General features: G+C 49.5%; 3 protein-coding genes across 3 annotated transcripts; 2 read left to right on the plus strand and 1 right to left on the minus strand.

Moving 5' to 3' along the window:
- Positions 1-59: 59 nt before the first annotated feature.
- On the plus strand, positions 60-1056 carry V1508DRAFT_432732 (uncharacterized protein; the record flags this gene model as incomplete). The annotated part of the gene is made up of 3 exons (XM_066941958.1): positions 60-605; positions 666-795; positions 863-1056. The coding sequence occupies 3 exons, from the start codon at positions 60-62 to the stop codon at positions 1054-1056; spliced, it is 870 nt and encodes a 289-aa protein (XP_066795659.1).
- A 1555-nt stretch (positions 1057-2611) lies between these two features.
- Positions 2612-7263, plus strand: V1508DRAFT_397627 (P-loop containing nucleoside triphosphate hydrolase protein; the record flags this gene model as incomplete). Its single annotated transcript, XM_066938165.1, has 3 exons — positions 2612-3200; positions 3258-5525; positions 5576-7263. 3 exons carry the CDS (start codon positions 2612-2614, stop codon positions 7261-7263), a joined length of 4545 nt encoding a protein of 1514 aa, XP_066795660.1.
- Positions 7264-7543: 280 nt separating this feature from the next.
- Positions 7544-10017, minus strand: V1508DRAFT_439582 (uncharacterized protein). The gene is made up of 4 exons (XM_066942225.1): positions 9761-10017; positions 9468-9572; positions 9134-9379; positions 7544-9079 (listed from the first exon to the last, which is right to left on the minus strand). Exons 1-4 carry the CDS (start codon positions 9782-9784, stop codon positions 7754-7756), a joined length of 1701 nt encoding a protein of 566 aa, XP_066795661.1. The 5' UTR covers positions 9785-10017; the 3' UTR covers positions 7544-7753.
- Between the last annotated feature and the right edge of the window lie 307 nt (positions 10018-10324).

Here is a 10324-nt window from a genome sequence, read left to right on the forward strand (position 1 = left end):
CTTGAATATTCACATTTTTGCTTATTCGGGAACTTAGATCAATTGGGCTCATTTGGACAATGGTAGATCAAAAACAGTCTCTTACAACCTCTCCACCGGCGACCCCTCCCTCGTCACCGCCTTCGTTGGCGGTTGGTGAGGCAACGTCGCCGAGCAAAGAAACACGTTTATCAGTAACAGAAATACCCACTACTGAGGAAATCAAAATCCGACCAGACGATGAGGAGGAGGAAGCGTACGACATCGCGACGTCGTATTCAGCGTCGACATTCGGCTCGTCGTTCTCATTACCCCCGTCCTCATCCAGCCCTACGTCGCCTTCGTTGACGAGATCGACAAGCGTAGCGGGGATAAATCAGACGTTTGATAATCTTGGGCCAGAGGAATTGATGAGCTCGACGGCAGGTGAGCTAGAGCTCGAGAAATCGGGTGTGTTTAAGCGGTTGGAGTTTATTAGGGACGGGTTTCATAAGCATTTTACGGAGTCCGGTACAGGTGATGGTGTGTATAGTCAATTGGAGGTTATCGTGCTTGATTTGAGTGAAAGAGGTCTTGACTTTGCGCGGAAATATGCGAAGATGTGTACGCAGCGGCCGTTGCTTGCGGTGGGTTATTCCAAAACAGAGTCTTTTGCTGGAGTTGTAGTGATGCTGATTTATACGCAGGCTTTTGCGACGTTGCAGGCTCTATTTACTGTGATTCCAGTGGTCGTGTTTCTTGCGGTTATGAGTAGTGTTGTTGTGGGTATTATGGTTGCGGCAATAGGCTTGTCGCTTGCCTTCATTATAGGATCAAGTGCGTCAATTTCTTGTTATTTATTACACTGATATTGCAGTGACACGACTATACTGACGATTCATAGCGCTTGCTCTACTTGGATGTTTGACCATTGCTGTTGTGATGGCGAGTGTGGTGTGGATGTGGAGCGCTGTGGGAATACTTTACTTGCAATGGGGATACCGGCTTTACAACACGTATGTGAAAACGTACGTGTTTCCCGGCAGTAGCGAAAGTTGTGTGACAATAGTGGGAAGCGAAGAAGAAAAGAAGGAATAGGGTATATATGATGCATTGACTGTTAGTGTTTGGATATCGCTTGGAAGGTATATGTGGATGGAGGACGGAGTATACATTTGCTAATTACGGACCGAGATTATGACATGAAATTTGGTCGAATTGTCGAGCTATTGGAATATAACGTTGTGATACATAGCTGGTTACGCTGGATTAAGTTGAGTTTGGCGAAGCCGATTGCCGAGGATAGTCTACGAAATTGTAGCCGAGTACGTCCCCAAACAGAGAGAGCTATGTGTCAGATGCTGACTGGACAGCTGGTAAGGCTACCGAGATCAAGAAGTAGATATACAGTTATCACCACGACTTCAGAGTAGCAGTGGACAAAGAGTCAAGGAGTTAACTCACATGGAGATAGTCGGAGCCCGACGGGCATCAGGTAGGGCACAAAAATATTAAATCCTTCAACATGACGCTCATCGGCGTGGCGGGCATCCGCATTAAGCTACCAATAGGTAGCTATCATTAGCATAACCAAGTGTATTATTCGTCTGATATATTTAGCGATGAATTCTGTGGCGGGCGGTTTGTAAGATTTGTAATTAGATAGATTCCGAGGATTTTGGATAGGAAAGGCATGGGCCTGTTCTGGCGGAGATGTCGGGGAAAGCTGCGGCTCACGGGCTTTCCTGATTGTTGGTACGGTGCACTTGTTCGGGTTCTCCGTCTCTTATCTCGAGAGCTAATCTAAAGATTATTACAAACCTCACGTCAGCCACTGTTACTGGTATTTACGTGCTACATTGTAATGGCGAATACTATGGACCGCTAATGCTCGCGTGTACTAATTTGATGCGTGTTCGCTTGCCTACAGTCGCCAGACGACTGTCCATTCAAATCAGCGAGCAAGTTGAGCGGGTCCGCCAGTTGCTGGCGGGTCAGGAGACACCGTGCGCAGCGCTATGGCACCCGCCACTTTTGGTTGTTCGCCGCCATCCCTTTGGTGACTACGACATGACCAGTCTCCGACTTGGTTTACTAATTCGTCGGCGCAGATTAGCGCTGTATGATTATAAGTTTATAACGACCATCGCATTAAATTAGTTACGGTAAATTCGTACAGGGAAATCAGAATGAGGGTGGTTGTGCAGGCAGGAAAAGCTGACATGGACGATATCAAGTTTGCTCTCACCGCCGCACCAAGCGCTTCTCTGCCAGGAACCAGTCAGTACTGGAATGTAGGCCAACCAGCACCCGGCAGGCTCAGTCAGAATACAGCCATTAGAAGTCCGATCTGCCGTCGACTTGTCATCGGAGGTCATGAATAGAATTTCACCGAAACGCATATGCAATAACCCAGAGCACTTTGTTCTTGCTGATAGCGTAATCGCCGCGACCCGCTTCGGATTTAACACATCGACGGCATCGCGCGACATATATGCCATATTCGCGACGGTTCGCTCCAACTCGCCAACAACATCGCAGATGACACGTCTGGCCTCACTGCCTCACACCTTTTGACCCTCTATCCTCTACTTTTTTTTCCTCGCCTTTTCGCCCCCCCGGGCATACATTCTCCATCAATTGCACGCTGACCATGCACACCGCGCGTTTCTCGCGCAATCCTTTGGGAGTACTAGACTTCCCAACAGTCTCTCCTGCTATCTCGGGCTTCTGTCGCAACGAGGAAGGATGGGGTCCTGTATCCGAGAACTTCTACGACTTCACCCCATGCTTCTCCGAGGGTGTCCTCGTTGACTTCACGTCTCTCTTTATCATCCTTCTAGGCAGCTATCAGATTTCTCAACTTTTCAAGGTCAAGCCGGTCCCGACTCGCAAGAACTGGCACTATTACACAAAGCTTGTACTCGTCGGTCTACTCGCGATAACGACGCTCGGCTATGCCAAGCAGATGATCAATGTCTACGATGACGCTCTTATGGATGTCAGGCTCTACGCCACTGTCCTCAACTTCTTTGCATTATGTGTCGCAATGTACTTGCACCACCTCGAACACAACCGGTCGCGTGTGGCCAACGGTGTTTTGCTCTTCTACTGGCTCTCTGTCATTCTCACCGACGGCGTTCGGTTGGTTGGATTCATCAATAGAGAGGCCCACATTAACAATCCAGGATTTATTTCCACGTTCGGATTTTCCTTCATTATTTCCATCTGTGTGTTTGTTTGTAAGTATAACAACTGAATCTGCGTGTGGTTTAAATTTCTCATGAAAATGCATCTAGTGGAGGCATTCGTTCCCAAGGCACGTTCGACATATGAAGCACTTATTGACGAGATGGATGAATCGCCATTGGACCGTGCGAATATTTTCTCGCGTTTGACGTTCTCATGGATGACTACGATGATGAAGCTTGGATATGAAACTTACTTGACGGAGGATGATCTTCCTGGACTTGCCAAAGGTGACAAGACCGGTGAATGCCGCGTTCTTTTCGAAAAGTATTGGATCAAGGAAAAGAAAAAGAACAAACCGTCTATGGTGTGGGCTCTCGCACGTGCATTCGGTAGCACCTATTTCGTTGCAATGGTGTTCAAGGTCGGTAATGATGTTCTGGCGTTCTCGCAGCCTCGCTTGCTTAGACGCTTGATTCTGTTTATCAATTCCTACATGACGGACGAGCCCGAACCATTCACTGGTGGTATCGTCATTGCGTTTGGCATGTTCGTCGTATCCATTGCTCAGACGGCTTGCCAGCACCAACATTTCCAGCGTGCCATGACCGTTGGTATGCAGGTCAAGTCTGCTCTCACGTCATCTATCTATCGTAAGGCTGTCGTTCTCTCCGGCGAGGCAAAGTCACAAAAGTCCACTGGTGATATTGTCAACCTTATGTCGGTCGATGCTCAGCGTCTCCAGGATATTACTCAGAACGGCCAGGTATTGTGGTCTGGTCCTTTCCAGATCTTCCTCTGCTTGTACAGTTTGTATGGATTGCTTGGTAACAGCATGTGGGCTGGCGTTTTTGTCATGGTTGTTATGATTCCCACTAATGGCTTTATTGCGCGCAAGCAACGAGCTTTGCAGAAGGCGCAGATGAAGACCAAGGACTTGCGTACTCGTCTAACGACCGAAATTCTCAACAACATCAAGAGTGTGAAGCTTTATGGATGGGAGAAACCATATATGGACAAGCTTTCGCACGTCCGAAACGATCTAGAACTCGAGAACTTGAAGGTCATGGGTATTTTCTCTGCAATCACAAGTTTCTTGTGGGCGTGCGCTCCATTTCTCGTCTCTTGCTCTACGTTTGGTCTGTTCGTGTACACGGCGTCGACTCCTCTTAGTACCGATATTGTCTTCCCTGCGCTGTCTCTCTTCAATCTGCTCACTTTCCCGCTCGCAATGTTCCCTCAGGCTATCACAGCGCTTGTTGAGTCGTCGGTCGCGGCTAGTCGTCTCCAGGACTTCTTCGTAGCCACCGAGCTTCAGGATGATGCCGTCGACCGAAAAGACGCAGCTACAAACATCGGCGATGAGACGGTTACTATTCGAAACGGTACTTTCTTGTGGGACAATACCAGAAGTCATGCTCCTGCGTTGAAGAACATCAATTTTGTTGCTCGCAAGGGTGAACTGGCTTGTATTGTCGGCCGTGTCGGATCCGGAAAGTCAGGTTTCATGCAAGCTGTTCTTGGTGATTTGTTCAAAGAGCACGGTTCGGTCGTTGTACACGGACGTGTCGCGTATGCGGCGCAGGCCCCCTGGATTATGAACGCAACTGTCAAGGAGAACATTACGTTCGGAGCTCGTTTCCAGGCTGATTTCTACGAGAAGACCGTCAAGGCGTGTGCTTTGATTGAGGATTTTGCCGCGCTTCCTGATGGTGACGAGACGCTTGTGGGTGAGAAGGGTATTTCGCTTTCCGGTGGCCAGAAGGCTCGTCTCAGTTTGGCTCGTGCGGTTTATGCTCGTGCGGATGTTTATGTTTTGGATGATCCTCTTTCTGCTGTTGACCAGCATGTCGGTCGTCATCTGATTGACAACGTCCTGGGCCCTGAAGGTCTGTTGGCTTCAAAAACTCGTATACTGGCTACCAATGCTATCACCGTTTTGTCTCAGGCAAATAGCATTACTATGTTGCGTGACGGTGTAATCGTTGAGCAGGGAACATACGAGGATGTCATGACTTCCAAATCAGAGATCTTCAACTTGATCAAGGAATTCGGCAAGAAGGCAGTCACCGAAGAGGAAGGGAGCGAAGGATCAGTCACTGCCGTTGAGAGTGGCGCGTCTTCCGACGATGAGGCCGCCTTGAAGAAACCGAGTCGTCGTGGTAGTGTCAGCACTCTTCGTCGCGCTAGTACGGCTAGTATCAAGCGTCCGCGTGTCGTTGACGAGGAGAGTCAGAAACGATCGCGTCAGGCCAAGGAGCACAGCGAACAAGGTCAGGTTAAATGGGACGTATATAAGGAATACGCCAAGGCTGCAAATTTAGTTGGTGTTCTTGCGTTTATGATTCTCTTGGTGACATCTCAGGGTGTCTCAGTTTGTAAGTTTGCTTGTCGCTCAATGTTGAAAGATTTGGCTAACCAGATGTAGTGGGCAATGTTTGGCTTGAGCACTGGTCTGAAGTTAACACCGATGCGGGCGAAAATCCCAACACGGGCATGTATCTCGGCGTGTACCTATTCTTTGGTATCTTCGCTTCGGCATTGACGGTTTGCTACACTCTTGTGCTGTTCATTTTCTGCACAATTCAGGCCGCCCGCAAGCTGCACAACCAGATGGCCGAGGCTGTCGTTCGAAGTCCGATGTCGTTCTTTGATACTACTCCTATCGGCCGAGTCATCAACCGTTTCACGACTGATATTTACCGTATCGATGAAGTGTTGACGCGCGTGTTTTCCATGTTCTTCAACAACACGATCCGTGTCTGCTTTACTTTGATTGTTATTTCGTTCACGACACCGGCCTTCATTGTCCTGATCTTGCCATTGACTGGCCTGTATCTGTACTACCAGCGCTTTTACCTCCGCACATCGCGCGAGCTCAAACGTCTTGACTCTGTCTCGCGTTCGCCGATCTATGCGCATTTCCAGGAATCGCTCAGCGGTCTTAGTACTATCCGTGCGTTTCGCCAGATCGACCGGTTCAACAACGTTAACGAGTACCACGTCGACTACAATCTCCGCGCGTATTTCCCGTCCATCAGCGCCAACAGATGGTTGTCCGTTCGTCTCGAATTTATTGGCTCTGTCATCATCTTCGCGGCCGCGGGCCTATCGATCATCAGCGTCTCGTCTGGTCGCGTGCGTGCGGGATTGGTTGGTTTGTCTATGAGTTATGCTCTACAGATTACGCAGTCACTCTCATGGATCGTCCGTATGACTGTCGAAGTGGAAGTCAATACGGTCTCTGTTGAGCGTATCCTGGAGTATTCCCGTCTACCAAGCGAAGCGCCGGCCATCATCCCGAACCGCCGACCGCCTGCCGCGTGGCCAACAGCCGGTGAGCTAGTGTTTGAGCATTACTCCACTCGATACCGACAGGGTCTTGATCTCGTTTTGAAAGACATCAGCTTGCACATCAAGCCGCGCGAGAAAGTTGGCATTGTCGGACGCACAGGCGCGGGTAAGAGTTCACTTACGCTGGCATTGTTCCGCATGATTGAGCCTGTGGAGGGACATATCGATATCGATGCACTGGACACGTCGACCATTGGGCTGAGCGACCTGCGGCACCGGTTGGCGATCATTCCGCAGGATTCGCAGGCGTTCGAAGGTACTATTCGCGACAATCTCGATCCTGCGAACGCGCACGACGACACGGAGCTGTGGGAAGTCCTCGAGCTTTCACACTTGAAGGAACATGTTTCCAAGATGGACGGCGGATTGGGTGCGCGTGTGGCTGAAGGCGGGTCGAACTTATCTGTAGGCCAGCGCCAACTCATGTCGCTTGCCCGCGCGCTTCTGACGCCATCCAAGATTCTCGTGCTGGACGAGGCGACGGCGGCTGTGGATGTGGAGACTGATCAAATCCTGCAAGAAACTATCCGGAAGGAATTCAAAGACCGCACGATTCTTACTATAGCGCACCGACTTAACACGATTATCGACAGTGACAAAATCGTCGTCTTGTCGGCTGGTAAGGTCGCTGAATTTGATAGTCCGGAGAATTTACTTGCGAACCCGAATTCGATGTTCTATTCTCTGTGCAAGCAGGGTGGCTTGGTCGGTTCTGACGAAGCGTCTTCTTCTGCCGCGCCGTCTGAAGTCGGCAAGGAGTAAATTCCGTCACATATGTTAGATCGTTTATTACATAAAATGGGTAGCTTGCCGCTTTTGGTCGTTGATATGCATTTGTATGGTGTGGAACCGCGCGGGACATTTTAGACCGATCAAAGTATCATTAACTCAAGGCTGGAATGCTTCGATGGAAATTAAGTATATGTGTGAAATTTTTTTGTGAGCAGGTTTTTGCTACTTTGTGTTTTTAGCATGTCGCTAGTTGTGTGTTTGAATTGATTTGAACGAGAAAGCTAAAACCGTATATGCATAATTGGATTTTGTCATTTTTTATTGAATCGATTATATAACTCCGAGTGTGCACTTATCAGGCGTATGGCAGTTTTATTGCAATTACCTACATATATATCACATGCCCCAATCCCAAAAAAACCCTACATCGTTATAAATAGACAACCGCTTCGTGACAACGACGAAAGAAAAACCCCAAACAAACAAAGTGCGATATATACAGAGCTAACGAATGCTGGGATTATTGGTCTCTGAACGGATTCTGCGGAGTTGTGGACGCTTCCGACTGCCCCGGCGTTGTTTGTGTTGGCGCGGGAGGTGACGAGGATCCGGCGACAGCGTCTGTTGCGGTTTCCGCGTTCTGTGATTGGACGGGCTGTGACGACGGGGACGGCGATGTAGCAGGAGTAGCATTTGGTACAGTAGAAGCAGTAGGAGTTCTGAAACTGGCGAGAGGCTCAGCAGGCGGCACGGCCAACACGCCGTTACCCAGCGGCATGACATACTGCACAGTCGCTAGCGTGACCCACACGTTGTCTCGTATCTGAATCTGCTGGAGCCCGTTCGCGAACTGGCGGAGCGGAAGTATAGCCCAGCCTTGTGGCAGCTGGAATCCTGGTGGTAGCGCGACTGGCTGTTGCTGAGCATCTTGTTGAGGCGCGGGATGGAAGAAAACTTGCTCTGGTGTCATTCCGTGCGGTAAATGCTCAGATGTCCGATGCGCGGTTGGTTGTGCAGGTCCACTTGCGTGAGGTGGATTAGGCGTGGCGGCCTGTGCATTGTGTGGAGGAACCTGGTCGGGAGCAGGTGCACCTTGCTGAGGCTGCTGTTGCTGTCGGGGTTGTAATGGTTGTGGCTGGGGCCGATTCGGGGTTTCTAGCACAGGCCGCCGACACGTTGGACACCTCTGTTGTCGCTCTAGCCAGCTTCTCAAACAACCAAAGTGCAGAACGTGGCCGCATGGTAGCTTCTTTGGGCGCATGCGTTCGGGCTGTGTGGCAGGTTGGTCGGGCACGCTGACAGGGACGACCATCTCTTCGCGACAAATTATGCATGTCGATTCACGGGCTACTTCTTCCTCTGTGGCATCCGGATACCGATTGTTCATCTGCGAGGTGGCCTGTCTGTACCGCAGGAAATCGCGTATGCGGGTCATGAATGAGCGCATGGTGAGATACACGTCGCGGACGATATGCAGCGGCAGGCCGTAGACAGTCAGAATCAGCAAGAAGAACCCCATATAGATAAACAGCTTGACAAAGTCGGTTACAAGGTCGAGGTAGAACATGAACTCGCCCTTGCGCTCCCACCCGTCTACCTCGTCATTGCTACGAGCGACGATGCGAAGTTCGATTAGACTCAGGATATATCGTCCTGCTGTGGCCATCGCAGTCGTGACCAGGATAGCGAACTCAAATGCGAACATTACCATCATACTGGGACCGCGCGTCAGGATATCGTCCAACGCATATCTGATGAGGTAGATGTCCACCAAATTGAGTAGTGTCAGAGTAACAGTAACGCGCACGTGAAAGATCATCGGTGAAGCAGGCGCGGTTTGCTCCATCTATTTCCAAATCAGCTCATAGTCCCACACATCGTACACATCCATTCCGCTTACGTATTCAACCCGATCAGATGCAAGCCAATGGAATATCTTCAAAAACAGCAGGGTTGTAAACATTACTAGAAACCGCCCATTGAACTCGTCGCGAAATATTGTCATGGCGAGACAAGTCTCCGTAACGGCGTACCATGTTTTCTCGTACAAATGCTCGATCTCGATTACTCGTAGCGAACCAAAGAGGATTGCTTGTACTATGCGGCCAAGGAGGACGGTTATGAAGATCCCTGTGTTGGCCAGAACCTGTTGTTCGCGTGTTAGCTTTCTGACTTTATTCCCGTTGCGATTGGCAGCTCGCGTGAATGTAAAAAACAATGCAACCGATACGTACCATTAGACAGGCATTGCTTTGTGCAAGGTAAACACATGCGGAATAGAAATTCGGCCGCCGCTGGAAGGCGGACAATACGACCGCGGTCGCGAGGACGGTGCTGGTCTAAAAGGCGTAATGTCAGCAACAACAGCTACCAAAAATTCAATTACCAATAGCACGACAATAGAATCCAATGTATCTAATGCCAATAACTGAAATCACTGGACAATATTGCAATGCTTGCCAATACAAGAGGACAGCTATCTGCCTCACCAACAACTACTACGAATCTAACAAATGGAGATACTTACAGCGCCGTACACGGCGAGACGCATATTTAAGCTGAGCACCGTGAATAAATCCTGCCCCTCTCAATCAAAAGCGTCGAAGCACGCGTAGAAACGTGTCGTGAAAATGCTACTACTTGGTCTTTCCAGCCGTTGCGAACAAAGGTAATGTGCCCGGTTTCCCCGACACACATGCGGCGGATGATACTTCGTGGCAAATATGACCATATGCTTGTCCAATGCCACCTGTACAGATAGTTCCAGTTAATCCGGAGTTTTGCGTAGCTATGCCATAAGCGCTACATTTAAGTAACCGTGCAAATATGGGCTAGGGTGAATTTTTCAGGGGCTACTACATTGCATAATCTGACCGATGCGTTGAATGAGCATGACGTCATCGTATTTGGTGGGTTCCCCATTTAGGACGAAAGTAGTGTTTCTCTTCGGTCAAATTTAGATCAAAATCTCAAAGGCCTACGACGGTTAGGCGACGGGAGGTACGCACAGAGATGCGGAGCAAGGCACGCACGCAACCAACCTTGAATGCACGCTCTCAAGGCATGGGTCGATTAGATCCAATATAATGTG

The sequence above is a fragment of the Lipomyces doorenjongii genome, assembly GCF_038497915.1.
Source record: "Lipomyces doorenjongii strain NRRL Y-27504 unplaced genomic scaffold V1508scaffold_26, whole genome shotgun sequence".
NCBI classification, from domain to species: Eukaryota; Fungi; Ascomycota; class Lipomycetes; order Lipomycetales; family Lipomycetaceae; genus Lipomyces; species Lipomyces doorenjongii.